Source organism: Bos taurus, chromosome 9 (genome assembly GCF_002263795.3).
Source record: "Bos taurus isolate L1 Dominette 01449 registration number 42190680 breed Hereford chromosome 9, ARS-UCD2.0, whole genome shotgun sequence".
Classification (NCBI taxonomy): domain Eukaryota; kingdom Metazoa; phylum Chordata; class Mammalia; order Artiodactyla; family Bovidae; genus Bos; species Bos taurus.
Window position 1 is genome coordinate 93,519,718 of NC_037336.1, and position 21,018 is coordinate 93,540,735.

General features: G+C 38.5%; 1 protein-coding gene across 9 annotated transcripts in view; it reads left to right on the plus strand.

The window, feature by feature from the left end:
• ARID1B (AT-rich interaction domain 1B) overlaps window positions 1-21,018 on the plus strand; it is a 440,470-nt gene that overhangs the window by 114,734 nt on the left and 304,718 nt on the right. For all 9 annotated transcript variants that reach the window (XM_024997101.2, XM_024997106.2, XM_024997102.2 and 6 more), the window contains exon 3: window positions 13,671-13,820. In XM_024997101.2, coding sequence (XP_024852869.2) covers window positions 13,671-13,820 — 150 coding nt within the window. The remainder of the gene's footprint in view (window positions 1-13,670; window positions 13,821-21,018) is intronic.

The following is a 21,018-nucleotide window of genomic DNA, read 5'->3' on the forward strand; positions in this document are numbered from 1 at the left end:
TGCAAGGAGTCCGTTTTTCAACCACTAATGTACATATACATGTTCTCTAGTCTTACCTTTGCGTGTGAGGTTCAGGAAAGATATCACTGATTTTTTAGAGAGGATGAATAAGTAGTAGAAACATCTCCCAATAGGACTCCTTTATTTGCAGTCCTCATTATTTGTTATGAGTTCATTCTGAAAGTTAGGGCAAAAAGTGGCCAGCTAGTTATGGTTGTTTGAAGCCTGTTCTGTCTCTGGGTAGCACAGGACAAAGTCTGCAGCTGTCTCCTCTCCGAGTCAGTGTCAGTGCCTCTACTCGGGGAGAATGCCGGTCAAGGTCCCCATACTGGCTCGTCCCCTGGGACTGTCTATTCTTAGATCCTTCAGTCTACTGAAGTCTCAGAGTCTCAGAGGAAGCCAGGTTTGGGTTTTGGCCGTGTTATGTATAGAAGTCTGTCTTACCCTTTTGAATTACCATTACTATTATTTTTCTCCATTCATACATTTTTTGCCATATACATAATTTACATTTGAGGGTGGATAGATTAATGAGTACAAGTTTCTCCTTTAAAAGATATAGAACACCGTATGTTTTTAAAGGATCACATTTTAACATAATATTGTTTTTTAGATGTCCATTCTTGAGGGGCTGGGTGGTTTTGTACTCACATTTTTATGAACTCAGTTACTAAAATCATTCCTTTCCTCCCTCCTTCCCTCTCTTTTTTGCAGGGGAGCAGGAGAGGAAAAAATATAGAAAGGATATACAAAACAACTAACCCCCTCACCCCCAAAAGATGAACCTTAGACTCTTGGAAAAATACAGTCACATTGACTCTTGAAAAATAATCACACACACACGGAATTTAAATACGTGCACTCACACACATAGAATTTAAATGGGTGGTATAAAATCCTCAAGGCAGAAAGGGCCTGCTGTGAATCATCTCTCTCCTCATGTTCCCCCACATCATGTTCCCCCACATCATGTTCCCATCCACAGAAGATACCAGTTGTGTGTCTCTCCATTTGCTGTTTTAAAATTCTAGTCTGATTCTGGTAAATCCCTGTTTTCTCTGTTTCTCCTGCTCCATGGTTATCTCCAGTAGAACAGTCCTTTGAATCTAGCATTCACTGCACATGTTCCAGTCATGCGGTTACAGAGTTGACATTGCAGCTTCAGCAGAGGTTATCTCTCTAAAATTCTCTGAAATTCCCCTTTGGCACATCCATTTTGGCAGCTGGGTTTATATGGGAAAGTGGCAAAGCTCTTGGCTCCTCTTTTCTGCTTTATGAAAATAGAAATCTCTGGCCAGAAGGGCAGCTAGGCAAGAAGCTATAGATAGTTCCCATCAGTTGCACTGCCGAGTTTTTCCATTTTTACCTGTAGTAAGTAGTATTCTCACCGTGTGCGTGTGGACCAAGTGGTGGTTTTTAAAAACATGAACATACTGTAGCCTCACACTTAAAGTCTTGTTAGAAAACCCTGCTGTTGGAACGTGTGTGTGAGGTCCTGCTGCACTGTTTTGGCTTTTGATTTTGTAATCTCTTTATATATTTTTTAAAGAATTGAAACCACTCAAAGACTGTGTTCACCAATTCAGATACTGAAAAATACTGCAGTTTGGGCAGTAAGATGACAAGAAAGATGGAAACTCCAGATTGCTTTTCAGTGAGGTATATTCACTACTAAATAAACAATATCATGTGTCTGTTTTCTAGGTTAAGTGCTTTCCTGAATGGAGGCACCTGAGGTCCTGTGAGACAGCTCAGGCCTCTTCTTTTGCCCTTCCTCTTTCCTTCCTTCTTTTCTTTAAAATTATTTTTAAGTAGTGTTTTCTAGGAAAATGTTGCTTCTGTTAGCAGAGTTGACCTGTTTATTACTACAGATGGCTTTCAGGGCCCTTCTTTTCTTTCTGTACATACTGTGAACTCTGGGGAAGCTGGCCTTCATGCAAGCCATGTTGATGAATTTCCATAGTTCTGATTCTGTGATTTAAAAATGACTACATGTGTTTGGTATGAAAAATACTTAGTTTTTGTTTTGTTTTAAATGTAAATAAATACTGATAAGCTAGATGTCAAAGCTTTTGCATTAGAAATGAGCAAGGCTCCTTTTACTATTAAATTTTCTTCCTGCCAGTATTACTATTTATATTAGTAAGACATATAGACTCATGGGTGAATTTTTCTCCCCATGATGATTTATGAAAGATGAGACCACTTGTTTTGGTATGCAGATTCTGTTTGTTTCAAGAATAAGGACTCTGAATTAATCTTTTACTCTTAGGTTGACCCCTCACCCATTCATAGTAGTTGGAAATATGATCTTTTTTAAGCTAAAATGTTTAGAATGAGATTTATCATCTTGTACTTTGCATACTATTTTCTCTCTGAGGCCACAAATTTTTTTGTTATGCTTCTGTTTTGTCAAAGAAGCGCACAGTAGACCTCATAAATCTGTGATATCAAATGCCCTCGATGAATCCTTGGGAAGAAAGTGTTTTAAAGTGCATAATTAAGGCACTTGAGCATAAAACTACAATTATACACTTGTGTGTTAATTTTGTGTACAGTAAGACGTTATTTCAACACTGGTTGTAAATGAGAGGAAGCATTTTACTGCCCGTGAATGCCTGCATTTTATGAATGCTTAAACAAAATGTCCTCAAATTGGCTGACCTGGAAAGAAAGGTGAAAACATCTGTAGTTAGGAGGTAGAAGAGAATACAAAATTTGTAGTAGAGGTTTCTTTTAAAAGTAAATACAAGAGTGATTTTACTTTTGTGTACAGCCCTGCTTGCTGTGCCTTTGGAATCATTTATGCTATTTTAGCTGCTATTATAGCTGCTATAATAGCTTCACTGCTATTCCACAGTGAAGGCTAACAGTGAAAGCAATTTAGATGAGGCAATGAAAATAATCAAGGGACTTGAGGGCAGAAAGCAGTTGACAAGGAATCTCTGATCGAGGAGATTTGAAGGCATTGGTTGGCATTGACTGACCATACATTTTTTAATCAAGTTCCAGGTAGTAGCATTAGCGGACAGCGGACACTCTGAAGCTTGGAGTTCATTTTATGAAAACTGAAGGATGTAGCACTTTACAAAATGGATAATAATGTTCCAGAGCTTGTTACCCTCAAGAGGTATCCTGGACTAGAAATATAAATTAATTTAAGAAGAGTATAAATAAATTTGTGGATAATAGAATAGTGATTATGCAGAGGAAATAAAGGCTGTTGAGGACATATCTCTGACTTCTGGAAATTGAGGTCATGAAAGGCACTGCCACTAGTTCCCACAGCCACGTAGAGTATTCACTCTGCAAAACGTTGGTCTGACCTAGTATTCATTAAGCTGCGATTGGCTAAATATAGAACAGTTGGACTTAGAATAAGCAGTGAAATTTTGTAGGTAATTAATAATTACAAAGACAATCCAAGAGAGATTACATGTATATTATTCTCACTGTTTATAATCTTATATTGTGTGTACCTGATAAGGAAGCTTTAGAAAACAGAATTTATCATGAGAAGAGCTATTGCTGATAACAAATGAGAACTTTTCAATTTAGTTTCACAAACCAAAAAGTAAATTTATTTTCTGATACAAAGTAGAAAAAATTTTTTTACACTAAGGGAGTGGGCTAAAGCAGCCCAGATATGTTGGTTATTTTTCAGCCTGTTAAACAACAGCAGTGTTTATGGTCCAGAAGTTATCTGTTAGGAACAAGGGCATGGACAGAAATGGAAGTGGGCTCCATAGCAACGGGAGCTGTGTAACCAGCTCCTTTGTGTGATTGGTCATTAAGCCTGTTCTGCTGGAGTTCAGACACTGTTTGACCCTGGACTGTTCTGCCCACTCTTCCAACCCCACGTTGTCTTTTTTCTGTTACTCAAGGGAAACTGGATGAAATCTGAAGGAAAAGTGCATAACAGTCAATATTCTGTGTACATTTGATTGTCAGTTTTCAAGCATGAAGGAGTAATTTCAGGAATTGTGGAGTTTCCCCCACCCCCACCAAGCAAGCTTAAGGACAAGATTTAGTTTTCTTTTTATAATAAGAAAGTGAATTTTAAAAGCACCTAAATTGTTTAAAAGTCCCAGTTGGGAACTTAGTTTAAAGGACTGTAGGTAGATTGCGGAGCATTTGTAGGATTTTGACCTTGTAAACTTTATTACCTTCTAACACATTATTTTTGACTGGACATGTTGACATAATAAAATTTTCTCTTGCAATTTGTTCAGACACACATAGACTCAGCATCTAAATTCCTTGCTGTGGGGACTTTTCAGTCTGTCTCTTTTGTATGAAAAATAGCATTTACTCTTCCTGTGAAATTGGAAGCCAGTAGAATTTGCCACAGTAATGACTAAAATGTAGCTGCTATGAGCTCATGATTTTTCCTGTGCTTTTTGCTTTCCTTTTTTGTAGAATGTGCCTGGAAGAATTCAAATTTATGGTCAAAAACAAAAAGTAAGAGGCTATCTGCTATTAAGTATAAATTATTATAATAATATACTTTTCTGATAATTCTTAGAAAGGCAGCAATAATTAATCCAAAAGAAATTGCATTTAGTTCTAGAATCATGAAAAACTCAGAGTTGGCTTAGGAAATGATACATAAGATTTGATGTATATACTTCTGGGCTATTTATGCTATACCCACCACTCATATACAGATTTTCATATTAAAAAAAATGTATGTATGGAGTAGGAAATGGCAGCTCATTCCAGTATTCTTCCTTGAAAAACCCATGGACAGAGGAGCCTGGAGAGCTACAGTCCATAGGATCCCAGAATGAGACAGGAGTGAATCACACATTCATGCACGTATATGGTTTTGTAACCTGCTACCCCTTACGTCCCTCCCCAGTAATCCACGGACATGCTTTCTTCCTATTCAATACATATTATGTACAATTAAGATTCATTCATTTTAATGGTTCTGTGATACTTCATTGAATAAAATATCATTACCCTCCTCCTTTAAACCAGTCTCTCTTGATGTACTTTAACCATTTAGGCTGTTTCACTCTTGAGTGGGGGTGCTGTCATGGGGCTGTCGTGACCTTTTTGCTGCACATATCTTTGCATACTTGTTTTATATTTTTCCCTTAAGGTAAAATTCTCAAAAGCAGAATTCTGAGTTAAAGAGGTACTGTTTCTATATATTGTGCATTGTGCACGCAGTACATGCTCAGTCATATCCAAGTCTTTGTGACCCCATGGGCTGTAGCCCACCAGGCTCCTCTGTCCATGGGATTATCCTGGCAACAATACTGGAGCAGATTGCCATTTCCTCCTCAAGGGGATCTTCCTGACCCAGGGATTGTATTCCCATCTCCTTCGTCTCCTGCATTAACAGGAGGATTCTTATCACTGAGCCACCAGGGAAGCCCATATATATTGCGACTTTTATTAAATATTTGAATTTACATACTCGTTGCAATTATTTCAGTATTAATTGCTATGTAATATTTTCAGTTTAGTTGCTCAGTTGTGTTTGACTCATTGTGACCCCATGGGACTGCAGCACGCCAGGCTTCCCTGTCCATCACCAACTCCCAGTGTGCTCAAACTCATGTTCATCGAGTTGGTTAGAATTATGTAAACTGAAAATATGAAAACTCCCTGTTAAGCGTCTCGAAATAGTTACTCTTTTATTATCAAATAGGAAACTTATATCTAGGCCTAAGTAAAGCAGAAGTGGTTTGACATAAATACATTATAAAAAATGTGAAGTCAAAAGTTTGACAAAGTGTGGATACCTTCTTTGTTAGTAAGTGTATGTACATATTTTAAAGATATACATACAGTGAAATGCTCAGATCTTAATATATGACTTGATGGGTTTTGACAAATAATGTACAACTTTGAACCTACCAGACCAGTTCAGATACAGAATATTTTTGTTCCTCCCAGGAGTTTGCTCATCCCTCTTTCTATCTAGTCCTCTTATCCCATAACCACTGTTGTGACTACTAACACTATAAATAAGTTTTCCCTGATTTTGAATTTCATATAAATATACAGTGTGTTGATTGTGTACATGTAATATAGTTCTAGAGGAAAGTATAGATACCAAGCCAAACTGTTCTTCTTAAGACACATACTGGAGTAAGAACAAGAAGTCTTTCAAAAGAATGAAGTTGGACCCTTACCTTACACTATGCATAGAAATTAACTCAAAATGGGTCAAACCTAAAAACATAAGAGCTAAAGCTGTAAAATTCTTAGAAGAAAACATAGGGGAAAGCGTTATGACTTTAAATTTGGCAGTGATTTATTGGACATGAAACCAAATGCACAGGAAACAAAAGAAAAGATAAACTGGAGTACATCAAAATTAAAAACTTCTGTGCATGAAAGGACACTATCATGAGAACAAAAAGGCAGCACTCAAAAGAGGCGAGACTACCTGGAAATCATGTATCATTTATGGGATTAATATCCAGAATATATAAAGTACTCCTACCACACAACAACAACGAAAAACTAACAACCCAATTTAAAAAATGGGTGAAAGACTTGAATATCGTTTCCAGGAGAATAAACAAATAACTGATAAGCTTGACAAGAATGCTTAGCATCACTAATCATTAGAGAAATGAAAAGCAAACCTGTAATGAGTGTGATACCACTTCACACCCATTAGGATGGCTAGTACAAAAACAAACAAAAAGCAGATGTTATCATGGATGTGGAGAAATTAGAACCCTTGTGCACTGCTGGCAGGAATTTAAAAATGGTATTCTGCTATGCAAAACAGTATGGCAATTTCTCAAAAAATTAAACATAGAACTACTATTGTTGTTACTGTTTAGTTGCTAAGTTGGGATCCCATGGACTGCAGCATGCCAGGCTTCCCTGTCCTTTACCATCTCCTGAAGTTTGTTCACATTCATGCCCGTTGAGTTGGTGATCCTGTCCAACCATTTTGTTCTATGTTGCCCCCTTTTCTTCTGCTCTCAATATTTCCCAGCCTCAGGGTCTTTGCAGTGAGTTGGCTCTTCACATCAGGTGGCCAAAGTATTGAGCTTTAGCTTCAGCAGCATTCCTTCCAGTGAATATTTGAGGGTTGATTTCCTTTAGGATTGACTAGTTTGATCTCCTTGAAGTCCACAAGACTCTCAAGAGTGTTTTCCAGTACAATACCAATCTAGCAATTCTACTTCTGGGCTGGGTAAAAGAAGTGAAAGTAAAAGCTTGAACAGATAATTGTATGCCTATTTTCATAGCAGTACTATTTCACAATACTATTAATACTATAAGCAGTACTTACAATGCTTATACTTATCAGCAATACTATTCACAACCTAGACAGCATATTAAAAAGCAGAGACATTACTTTGCCAACAAAGATCCGTCTAGTCAAAGCTGTGTTTTTTCCAGTAGTCATGTATGGATGTGAGAGTTGGACTTTAAAGAAAGCTGAGCACTGAAGAATTGATGCTTTTGAACTGTGGTGTTGGAGAAGACTCTTGAGAATCTCTTGGACTGCACGGAGATCCAACCAGTCTATCCTAAGGGAAATCAGTCCTGAATATTCATTGGAAGGGCTGATGCTAAAGCTGAAACTCCAACACTTTGGCCACCTGATGTGAAGAACTGACTCACTAGAAAAGACCCTGATGCTGGAAAAGATTGAAGGTGGGCAGAGAAGGGGACAACAGAGGATGAGATGGTTGGATGGTACCACTGACTTGATGGACACAAGTTTGAATAAGCTCTGGGAGTTGGTGATGAACAGAGCAGCCTGGTGTGCTGCAGTCCATGGGGTTGCAAAGAGTCAGACACTACTAAACGACTGAACTGAACTATTCACAGTAATCAAAAGATAGAACAACCCTTTTAGTATTGAACCCTTTTATTTTATCCTTGAGGCTTCCCTGGTGGCTCAGATGGTAAAGAATCTACCTGCAATGCAGGAGACCTAGGTTCGATCCCTGCATCTGAAGATTCCCCTGGAGAAGGGAATGGCAGCCTACTCCAGTATTCTTGCCTGGAGAATCCCATGGGCAGAGGTGCCTGGCGGGCTGTAGTCCATGGGGTCGCAAAGAGTCAGACATGACTGAGTGACTAACAGTGTCCATGATGGATGACTTGATAAACAAAATACTGTTTGCATTAAAAATGGAATATTTTTTAACCTTAGAAAGGAATGAAATTCTGATACATGCTATAACATGAGTGAACCTTGAAAGTGAAAGTGTTAGTCACTCAGTAGTGTCCAACTCTGTGACCCCAATGGACTGTAGCCTGCCAGGCCTCTCTGTTTATGGGATTTTCCAAGTAAGACTATTGGAGTGGGTAGCATTATCTCCTCTGGGGCATTTCCTGACCCTGGGATCAAACCCAGGTCTTCTGCATTGCAGGCAGATTCTTGACTGTTTGAACCTCTAGAGAAGCCCAAGTGGAGTTATTGTTTAATGGCAATAGAATTTTATTTTGGGATGGCGAAGTTTTGGAGATAAATAGTTGTGATGGTTGCACAATGGTGTAAATCTACCTGATGCCTCTAAACTGTGCACTTTATGATTAGAATTCCATGTATGACTATAGCAAAATCTATTTTTCTCATTTACCTACTGTGCTGGAATTAGATTGTGTCTTCTTTCTGTCTCTTGTAAATAGTCCAATGTAATATCCTTATTGGGACACATGGGAGTGTTTCATGGGGATGCATTTACAAAGTGAATTGCTAGGTCTTAGGGAAGTGCACCTTGAAACTTAGTGGGGAGACCCTTTTTATCAAACTTCTTTAGGAAGGAAGAGGATGAGAATATAAACCTTATTTCTTCAGTTTTGAAGGATGAACAGAGTTCAGGGTAAAAAGTAAAATGAAAAATGAAGCCTGGAATTCTGCACATTTAACATGATACAGAGATTTGAAAGTTATTGAGCATATCCTTTATCAGAGTAGTTTCCTAAAGCAAATACTTATAGTAAATGAATGATTTTTAGCTATACTTTGCCTCTCTAATACTATTTGGAAGCATTCACATTTCTTTGAAAATTAAGATAACTTTTTTTGTTACTGTGTATGCACATGTTGCTGGAAAAGGAAATGACAACCCGCTCCAATATTCTTGACTGGAAAATCCCATAGACAGAGGAGCCTGGCAGGCTGCAGTCCACAGGATTGCAAAGAATCAGGCATGACTGAGCATAGATGATCGCACACTCATGTTCCACTTCAAAATCCTCTTTATTTAGAAATGAGAGAAATTTTTGTTTTTCTTATCTTTAAATAACAAATAGGCATCGTAGGCATTTTCTGGAGATTTCCTTTTGGCTTAGTTTAGTGATAAATATCCAGTACATTTCCTGGGTGGTAATGCCCTAGAGAGTTAGCTGGTAATGGTCAAGGCTTCTCCGCTGCTGTAAGTATGAGGTTTGGGGTGTTTGTTTGTTAGATTAGGTTGAGCATATGTGTATCAAAGACTTGGATGGTACAAGTGATTTCAGTTTTATAATGTTTTCCATCCTTAGTTTAAAATTTTATATAATATTAACTTTATTTAATAATCCATTGAACAACATTCATTTATTCATCCAACAACCATTTATTGAGTGGCAGGCCCTCTTCAGGAGGCATACCACAGATATAGGAGTGTGTAATCAAGTGATGAAGACAAACAGTGGAAACAGGAACATATCAAAGGTCAACTGACTAAATCTAATAATCTCCCCTGTGGTAAAATAGAATCAGAAATGGCATGAGAATGATGGTGGTTTAGGCCGGTCAGGGAAGGAATGGCATCTGAGACAGAAGTGCTTTGTATCCTCAATTTTCAGCATCCAGTTCCTGAAACTCAGTAACTCTTGGTTAAATTTCACTTGAATCCAACAGTTTGGTAATCTTCATTGTTGTTAAGTTGCTAAGTCATATCCAGCTCGTTTCAACCCCATGGACTGCAGCACGCCAGTCTTCCCTGTCCTTCACTATCTCCCAGAATTTGTTCAGACTCATGCCATTGAGTCAGTGATGCCATCCATCCATCTCATCCTCTGTTGTCTCCTTCTCCGCCTGTTGTCAATCTTTCCCAGCATCAACGTCTTTTCCAGTGAGTTGGCTCTTTGCATCAGGTGGCCAAACTATTGGATCTTTACCTTCAGTATCAGTCATTTCAATGAATGTTCAGGGTTGATTTCCTTTAGGATTGATTGGTTTGATCTCCTTACAGTCCAGGGGACTCTCAAGAGTCTTCTCCAGCACCACAGTTTGAAAGCATCAGTTCTTTGGCACTCGGACTTCTTTATGGTTCAGCTCTCACATCCATACATCACTACTGGAAAAACCATCACTTTGACTAGACAGACCTTTGTTGCCAAAGTGGTGTCTTGCTTTTTAATACACTGTCCAGGTTTGTCAGAGCTTTTCCTTCCAAGGAGCAAGCATATTTTAATTTCATGGCTGCAGTCACTGTCCACAGTGATTTTGGAGCCCAAGACAATAAAATCTGTCACTGCTTTTGCTTTTTCCCACCTATTTGTGATGAAGTGATGTGACTGGACACCATGATCTTAGGTTTTTGAATGTTGAGCTTTAAGCCAGCTTTTTCATGAAGTAAGAGATAAATAAAGACTCCCAGTAGCCAAAATAGATATCACAAAACTTGAGACAGTAAAATGTACTTCACTCATGGACTGGCCCTTCAGGCCTTCATGACAGTGTAGTATAGTAGGTTTCTCTGTCCTCAGCAGAGTCTGTTAAAGATGGAGGTCAGAGTGACAAGAAGTGGCTGAATGCCTTGATGGCATGTGAGGAGCCAGCAGTGTGGGGCCAGAGTTATTCTGAGCTTTGGTTAGACAACTTTTGGAGTTGGCTCTGGGGCATTCCTTGTCTTATGGCTCCGTTCTTCAGTTTATGTTTCTTAATAATGATTGTTTGGTTTAAAATGTCAGAAAAGCATCTAATAGATTTTTGAAAGCCCTACATCTAAATTGATTTAAAGCAAAACATTATTGATCATTAAAAAATTAAGACATTAGTTCCTGACAATTGAGGTATTATATTTAGAAATTGGTTTTTAAAGGTAACAGTTAATAATTAGTATTTAGAGATAGTGCTACAACTTGTAGTTTAATAAATAATAATAGAATATGTGTAGAATTCCAGGTAGAATTATAATATTGCTGGTTATTATATTAATAGGAATCAATAGAAGAGGTAGCCCCATTTTGCAAATGGAGATGTAAGAGATATCATTATGTGATTGATTATATTCACACAACTAAGGTATAGGAGGACTTGGATTTAGGTTTCGTAAATTGCTAATACAGAAATTCTGTAGGTAGATGAGCATTTTAGTCACCTCTATTCAGTTGTGTCTCCCATGTAAGGACAGTGGACCACATGCAGTTGCTTGGCTCTAGGCCCCAGGTCTTATAGCCCACCTGTACCATGTTATAAGTTATCCCAGGCTCTCAGAGGGTTAGATGCCAGTTAGTTAGTACCACATAATGAGACCATGTATCTAAAAGGATAACAAGTGGATTTTTAATTGAGGAAAACAGCAACAAAATCTCCCAAGCAGGTGCTTTTGATGGTTTTCCCCATGACGTTTATTGGGGTCAGCAGATTGTTGCTACGGATCCATTGTGGAATTGCTTACGTCCCCACCCATTCTACCTGCCTCACCTGCACCTGCCTTGCTTCCATGCTTTTCAGAGTTGGGATAGGTGGTTAAAGGATGTAGTAAGCTCATGGCTGCTCTAGTGTTAGGAGACTAATGCAATATGTCCTCTTGTTGTCTTGCTTAGAAAATAGAGGACCCCCACCCCCTGCCCTGAAACAACACTTCCATATTGTGTTTAAGGGTTTCTGTAAACCAGAAAGTCAACATATTAAAGTGCAATTCATAGGGGAGTTGCTGGCTGTGTTGACTGAGCTTTACAGTCATTTTAACACTGGCAAAGTGTTACCCTAACTGCTTCAAATCAAACTGCAAAGATGCTCGTGTGAAATATAGTATTAGATATCAAATCAAACATATGGGTGTTGAACGAAAGGATATGTGTTGTGGTAGTATATGGTATTCTAGCATGTGGAGTTGTATTTTATGGAAATTCTTTGGCTTGGCTCATGGCAGGGACATACATTCATTATGAGACATCAAGCTGTAAAATAAATAAAAGCAAAGAATTCAACTGTGCTGTTGAATGGTTTTCAGTACAAACTTGTCTGTTCTAGTAACTTAGGATCTGTGTGATGAGAAGCATTTGTAAGTCATTGTGGCCAAATGTTTTGTCACCATTGCTAGAAGTTTGAACATAATCTAGATTAGGTCAAAAGGAGTATGAACTTTAGCATTTTGCAGTTTTTTCTTTTTACTTCACAGTACATATTACAAATTACTGTGCTAATTGGTCTTAGAGGCAAAATGTTTAATATATTCCTTACTCTTTTTCCCTCTCATTCAATATTCTGTAGTCAATTTGTTTTTTAAGTGTATATCTGGAACTGATACTTAATTCTTAGAAGTATATAGGCTTATGGAGATGAAGTTCTTGGATTTCTCAAATGAACTATATTGTGGTATTAACAGTGACTTCACCATTCTTGTCCCAGGAGTGCTTTTTGCCATTCTGATACCTTGTTTTTCTTTTCCTCTCCTGTTCTTTCTCTCAGTTAGGGAAAAAAAAATGTGTCAATAGATTTCTGATTTGATAGAACATCAAAAAATATCATCAATGGTATATTTATTGCATGAGGAAGAACTTCTCTTTGAACAATTTCAATATTTTTTTAGGTTCATGTAACTAGAAATGGAGAAGACCCATTTTAGGTCATTCTGTCTATATCTTGGGTATTTCCAGCTAAGTGCTTCCCTGGTAGCTCAGATGGTAAAGAATCGTTCCATCCCTGGGTAGGGAAGATCCCCTGGAGAAGGGAATTGCAACCCACTCCAGTGTTCTTGCCTGGAAAACTCCATGGACAGAGGAAGTTTATAGACCTGGAGGTCTATAGTCCATGGTGTCACAAAGAGTTGGATACAACTGAGTGACTAACACTTGGACACTTTACATCATTGACTGTTTATCAACTAGGAAAATACTATTCTTGTATAGCTATGAATATCTTGCTCATATTGATAGTTACGTTGTTTGGTATACATAGTATTGTTTTCTAAATGTGTTTCATTTTATTGTAAAGCAGTGTTGCTTCTTTTTAGCAAAAATAGTAAATGGAATTGCTAATGTAACTGGTATTTGCTAAAATGTAATTGAGGCATTCTGACCTTCGTTGAAACAAACGTGTACCCAAATCACAAGCATCCTACAAAATTTTAGTAAGGGATCTTGAACTGGAGTTCATTTTCATTTGTGTATTGCATAAGAATGGATTAGTATAATCTTTCTCTGACTTCCTTGGCAGAAGCAATTTTTTTGATGTCAGTATTCGGAGCTTTTTACCCCCTCTGGATTTTTGTGAAATTATCACTATTTGATATCTGATAAAGTATTTTTTAAAGCAAAGTTAAATTATCTTTTGTCTTCATTGATAGTATGTGAGGAGAAGGCAGTAGGCCGATTTATTTAATGGAGAGAATGTTAAAAATTTGAATTCAGTTGCTTAGCAAAGAACCTGCTTCACGTTGCTGAATCAAAACCATATTTGATTTTATTGAATTGCATGTTTAGACTTTCTCTCACTTGCCCGTCTTGACTCTTGACAGATGCCAGCTCAGTACGGACAGCAGGGTGTGAGTGGTTACTGCCAGCAGGGCCAGCAGCCTTACTACAACCAGCAGCCGCAGCCTCCGCACCTTCCCCCGCAGGCGCCATATCTGCCCTCCCAGTCCCAGCAGAGGTACCAGCCGCAGCAGGTGAGCACATTCCTGGTCACCAGGCCTCTTTCCTGTGTTCAAAGGCCACCCCGGGTTCTGAGACATTTTCCTGTCCCACTTAGAGAATTTCTGTTTTCAGTGGGAAAAAATGAAGTTTTGAGAAAATGTAGAACTATATCCTAAATGTTTGTTTAAGAATGGATGTTTGAGATTGAAGGGTGGGAAGAATGAGTAGCTTAATAGCTTCTTACATTACTGGTTAGTGACAGCAGAAAACGTCAGTCATTACATGTTCTTTGTCATGTGTATTCCGAATCTTTGAAGAAAGTGCTCTGTCACTATGTTGAGGCTTATTGAGGAAAATGGTTTTATTGATCATTTAATCTTGCTAGTTGGCACATACATGGTGTTTTTATCTTGAGCTTTCTTTTGATTTGTTTTAATGGTAAGTGCTACTGTATCAAAAACATTGTTGCCTTTGGCAGTATTATTCTTCCTAAACTAGTTTATAAACAGATAATCACTTCAATTACAATATATTAAAATACTGAAGGGAATCATGTACTTTGAGTATGTTAAACAGTTTCTAGTTTAAATTAGCCTCATTAAATACTCTTTGAGGTTATTGGGCTACATATTTCAGCTTACATGATTTGTTGAAAAATAGTACATATGCGTTGGGTACAGTGATTCAGTTTCATCTTGTTTTAGAGATTGTCACCGAAGATATTAAAAGGCATCATGAACTCAGGACCTGTACTCTGAATTCAAATAGAACTTTCATAGCACTTTCAGTCATAAGCGTAAAATTGTAACTTTGCATTTTGTATTTTCCTCTCTTCTTTCTTTTTTGTGGGTGGCAGTGATGAAGATAGGGGAAGACAGTGGCACTGACTGTTCAGTCTTCAAAATGATTCCTAGACAGCTTGGAGTGATTGCTGATGCTAGGCAAAGTATATAAATATATGAAGCTTAATTTTAACAAATTCAGCTGATTTCTTAAGGATTTTATTGGATTCTTTGTAGGCTTTTTCCATGTGATTTTTATTTAAGAGTTCCAAAAAGAGTTTACAGCTTTAAACAAAACAGTGTAACAGCTGAGATTGAAGAGGCTATAGAATCTTGTGTTTTGCATATGTGTTGACTTCCTTGGTGGCTCAGACGGTGAGAGCTTCTACCTACAATGCAGGAGACCTGGGTTCGATCCCTGGGTTGGGAAGATCCCCCGAGAAGGAAATGGCAACCCACTCCAGTACTCTTGCCTTGAAAATCCCATGGATGGAGGAGCCATGGACGGATGCTACAGTCCATGGGGTGGCAAAGAGTTGGACACGACTGAGCCACTTAACTTTCACTTTCACTTTGCAAAATTTAAAGCAATTTATAGATGTAGGAATGTACATTATTTCAAAGTTATTTAGTCTGTTCTTTTATTAAAATCAGGAAAATTAAATAACTTATAATACCATTTCTTTTTAAGTGAGAGACTGGTATCTGGGTTTATAATATATAAAGTTAAAGATTTTTTCATGGGCTTTCAGAGCCTTATTGAACTTCTCTGTAGACAAAATGTTTTGTCATGTTAACAAAGTTTAAGAAGGACTCAACAGAGATATTGCATTAGTCATTTTACTTCAGTGTGCTAAAATGAATCTGATTGTAAAACCAATTTGGTTAAGGATTCTGAGTGCCTGTCATTTCCTTCAAGACCAAGTTCAAAATTTACTTCCTTTATGAAGCATTCACTGATGTCTTCTTCCACATGGCAATTAGTTATTTAATATCCTTTATATTTAAATATTTAAAGCATACTACAGGTAAAATCTTATTTTAATGAGTACAATTCAAATGTGCTTAGTTTAGGTCTATTTTATGCTGTCAGCGATACTACCATTGTTTTATTAACTTGAATACAATAAAGTATATGTCAGGAAGTGAAGTTAAGTCGCTTAGTCGTGTCCAACTCTTTGTGACCCCTTGAACTGTAGCCTACCAGCCTCCTCCGTCCATGGGATTCTCCAGGCAAGAATACTGGAGTGGGTTGCCATTTCCTTTTCCATATGTCAGGAAGTACTGTATAAGAATGACTCGATGTAAATACTTTTTTTTTTGATATATTCTGAGGAAAGTCAATTATTTCCCAAAGTATATTGGAATTTTTTTCTTGTTTTCACTATAGAATGCTAAATATTTTTTAAGTTTCTATAAACTCTTTTGGGACAAAGAAGTGGAAATCAGAGATATTTAGGGACCCCAGTCAGAGGGTCTGGTTTTACAGGAACAGTTTTGATTTTTAGGGAGTTAGATATTTATATAGATTGGGGAAGTTTATCTTGGAAATGACATCTAGCATTTTCCATATAGTTAGTACCTCCAAAACTAGAATAACAACCTCCCCCCAATCTATCCCAAGACAAAGTAAAAATAACCACTAGAATATCTTCAAAATCAATCTAACTTTTAATAAGAATTTTTTTTTATAAGAATTTTTAATACTGAGTTCACATTTAAAAAACGAAGAAACTCAACTATTTTTACTTAAGAAGCCAATGTTTCATGACAGACAGAGCATTCCTTCCTGTAGACTTTGCTTTTCTTTCTAGACATTGCATGCATAATCTGTTGATTTTTGAACTAGGAGATCATCAGAAAGTATTACTTTGTATCTTTTGTTAATGTGAATGATGCAAAAGTTAATTTTAGAGTTCCATTAAGATACCTACCTTTGTTTCTTTAACACTTTTTAATGTGTAATGTTCTGAATAATCAATACATTCCCATGTGTCAAAAATTTAAAAGTACAAGGAAATGATACAGATCCGAGTCCCCCAACACAGTTCCTCTTGCCTAGCTCACCAGCAAGCTCACCTTTTGCTAGATAACCACTTTATTATGTTTATTTAGTTTCCTTACAAAGAAGCAAAATACCATATTTTAATTGTTAGCTCTGCTGCTGCTGCTGCTGCTGCTGCTAAGTCACTTCAGTCGTGTCCAACCTCTGTGCGACCCCAGAGACGGCAGCCCACCAGGCTCCCCTGTCCCTGGGATTCTCCAGGCAAGAACACTGGAGTGGTTTGCCATTTCCTTCTCCAATGCATGAAAGTGAAACGTGAAAGTGAAGTCGTTCAGTCGTGTCCGACTCTTAGCGACCCCATGGACTGCAGCCTACCAGGCTCGTCCATCCATGGGATTTGCCAGGCAAGAGTACTGGAGTTGGGTGCCATTGCCTTCTCTGATTGTTAGCTCTATTTTCACACAAATGTTGGTACACCATAATATACTATAAACATTCTTCTCTTCTTTATCACCCCCCTTCCCCACCCACTTAAGTATATTTTCTATGATCTTTGCAAAGTAGCAGTAAAGCCATCCTCCATTCCTTTTTATAACTTCATTCCATTTTATGGACATATCGTAATATATTTAACCAGTTCTCTTTCAATGGGCGTTTAGGTTATTTTTAGTTACTTGCAGTTCAAACAACTCTGCCATGATGCTTTGTATTTGTGTCAGTTCGTAAATGTTCAAGTGTATCTGTCAGATAAATTCCTGGCTGTGTCAATGGGTACATGTGGTTGTAATTTTGCTAGATTGTTCCTCTCAAGGGTTGTACCAATTTATACTCCAACCACTGATGTATGAGAGTACCTACACATGTTCCAGTAGCATGATTTTAAGAATTTTCTGGATTTTTACATGGTCTCTTTTTTATAAGTTTAATTAAATCTGTGCTTTACTTTGACTATGTCTTACTTTTTGTCTGATGAAGCCAAACAGAAGATTAAAAAATTTCCTCTTAAGTATTCCTTTCGCTAAGTCTCTCAAATTTTGTTATGCATTATTTTTATTCTCTTTTAGTTCTAAGAATGTTCTTACTTCCTTCGTTCATTTTTTAAAGACTGTTTTATTGAGACCTGGGTTTCTGTTTTATTCCCTCAGAAGGATTGGTGTATGCTTTTGCCAGTTGCTTGTGGACACTAGTCATTAGGAATCATATTTCGTATTTTATTTTCTAAAGTTTTATTATATAAAGAGATCTCAGTAGAGTGATAAACAGAATAATGGAATGAACACTCACATGCCAGCATAAGTTCCTTCATGTACTAGCCTAGCCATATTCAGATATCCCCAATTGTCATCAGAATGCCTTTAAAGTTCATTCGTTTCAAGCCAGATTCAAATGACTGTTAATACATTGATTTGATCCTTACATCATTTTTCTGGATCAGTTCTGTCTTACCCCACTCCCATTCATCCCCTTGGCATGTTGAAAAAAACTTGAGTTGGTTTTCCTATGAAATGGCTTTGTCTGGATGTTTTCCCTTGATGTGGCTTAATTTGTTCATCCGGCCCTTCTGTTTCCTGTAAATTGGCAGTTAGATCCACAGGCTTGAAGTTAAACATTTTTATTTGTGATTATTGTAAATCATGTCCTCAGCATTTAGGTTGTGTCCTCAGCATTTAAATCATGTCCTTAGCATTTCTGTTCAGTGGAGGGGTCCATGACCCTCCTTTTGAGAGAAAGAGCCTCCAGTGGTTCCAGCCCCAGGCTGTCTGGTGACCATCAGCTGTCTTCCAGCTGAGGCGTAGAGCCATTATGATGAAGATAGACCTTCCCTTTTGGACTCTGTCCAGATTACTCACCCACAGAATCTGTGAGACTAATACATGCTGCTGTCTTTAGGCCACTAAGTTCGGGGTGGCATGTTACACATCGTTACTGACCGATATGATTGAATACTTCACAGCTGATGCTGTTGAGAGTATTACATCAGGAGATATACACCCTAATATTTTGTTGTCCTACAACAAATAGTGTTAAGATTGATTGGTGGGTTCAGGTGGTATGGCCTTTGGGACCATTTTAAATGGAATTCTTTTCTTGAGGTTTTATAGAGTGCACCATTAAGTGTTAATTTTGACCAGAAACTCTGGTCATGGTTAGCCTGTGGTTGCTAATTCTCAAAGGAGTCATTTAAAAATTCTTCCTACCTCTCAGTATCAAGTTCAAGACAGGTATTTTTCTTTTCTCTTTAGTGAATGCTCATACATGATGGATATAGCCCTTCTTAATCCCTTGTTTATTTGAGAGGTATCGTCTCATATTTTGCTCCTTTTTGGCGGCCCTAGATTCCTCCTTTCTTCTGTTCCCTGTATAGTCATCAGCTGGAAAGTTAAAATCTATAACAGAATTCAGCTTCTATTGCTCTCTTACTTTCCATGTTCTTGGTTTATTTTATGTGTTCTTGGTTTCACTTACATTCATTCCGGGTTTGTGATCCATTTAAAAAGGCACGTTTCCCAGTGTTTTCAATATTTCAGTTATAGACATTTACAGTATCCAGTCTGCCACACTGCTGGAACTGGTAGTCTTTTCTGTTTTCTAGTTGTTTATTTGATGTCTTTTATACAATTTAGAACTATATAAATTGCAATTTAATAAGTAATTTAGAACATATTAATTTGTTGTTGTTGTTCAGTTGCTCAGTTGTATCTGACTCTTTGTGACCCCTTGGACTGCAGCATGCCAGGCTTCCCTGTCCTTCACCAAAATGAAACTTTCCTACTGCCTCCTTTTTCTTTTGAAATATAAAGAATATGTTATAAAAAATATGTTACCTACACAAAATCCATGGAAACTCTGTTACTATGCAAAATTTTAAACAAGTCAGAAAAATGCACTAACTGGTATGGAAAAGTGAAAGTAGTATGTAATAAAATATTATATATTTAACTAGATTCTTGTGTATGACTGCACTGAAGGCTTGTGAAATTAATGTTTGCATGTATGCGTGGTGTCAATGTGGACCTGGCAGCCATATCATGAGGCTGATAGAGGAGTGTGGCATCAGCTTCCTGGATGTCAGGCTAGGGTTGTCAATGGGGAGATACCGTCTTCTAAGACGGAGAACCGCTCTTGGTCAAAGTCCAACTGAAATAAAATATAATCTTCCCTCGACGTACATGACGGTAGTTTTATTCCTGGAAAATTCAGTATAAAGTTGTTTTAACAATACTTTGTTCTTATATGCAGAATGGAGTTGGGTTCTAGGCTTAGACAAATAGCTGTGGGCGGCTGCGACCGGCACATTTAGCGCGGGCGGCTACCCCATGGCCGAGGTCAGGGGCAGAAGCCGGGAGGACCCCATGCCCAAGAGGAAGAGGCCAAGAGGAGTTACCCCACGTCTGAGGTCAGGGGCAGTGGCTGAGAGTGCCAGGTTGCGATGATGCAGGCACGGCCTAGAGGAGCTACCCCACGTCCGAGGTCAGAGGCAGCAGCCGGGAGGAGCTACCCCGCATCCGAAGTTAGGGGCAGTGGCCGAGAGGAGCCACCCAACGTCCGAGGCCAGGGGCGGCAGCTGGGAGGACCTACCCCACGCCCGAGGCCAGGGGCAGCGGCCAGGAGGAACAACCCCACCTCCAAGGAGCAGTGGCTGCGCGGGCACAGAAGGGCTTAGAGGAGCTACTCCACGTTCAAGGTCAGAAGGGGTGGGGGTGAGGAGATACCCCTCGTCCAAGGTAAGAAGCAGTGGCTGCAGGTTGCGGGAGCAGCTGTGAAGAGATACCCCACATCCAAAGTAAGAGAAACCCAAGTAAGACGGTAGGTGTTGCAAGAGGGCATCAGAGGGCAGACATACTGAAACCATAATCACAGAAAACTAGTCAATTTAATCACACTAGGACCACAGCCTTGTCTAACTCAATAAAACTGAGCCATGCCTGTGGGGCCACCTAAGTCGGGTGGGTCATGGTGGAGAGGTCTGACAGAATGTGGTCCACTGGAGAAGGGAATGGCAAACCACTTCAGAATTCTTGCCTTGAGAACCCCATGAACAGTATGAAAAGGTAACGTGATAGGATCCTGAAAGAGGAACTCCGCAAGTCGGTAGGTTTCCAGTATGCTACTAGAGATCAGTGGAGAAATAACTCCAGAAAGAATGACGGGATGGAGCCAAAGCAAAAACAGTACCCAGCTGTGGATGTGACTGGTGATAGAAGCAAGGTCCAATGCTGTAAAGAGCAATATTGCTTAGGAACCTGGAACGTCAGGTCCATGAATCAAGGCAAATTGGAAGTGGTCAAACAAGAGATGGCAAGAGTGAACGTCAACATTCTAGGAATCTGCAAACTAAAATGGATTGGAATGGGTGAATTTAACTCAGATGACCATTATATCTACTACTACTGCGGGCAGGAATCCCTCAGAAGAAATGGAATAGCCATCATGGTCAACAAA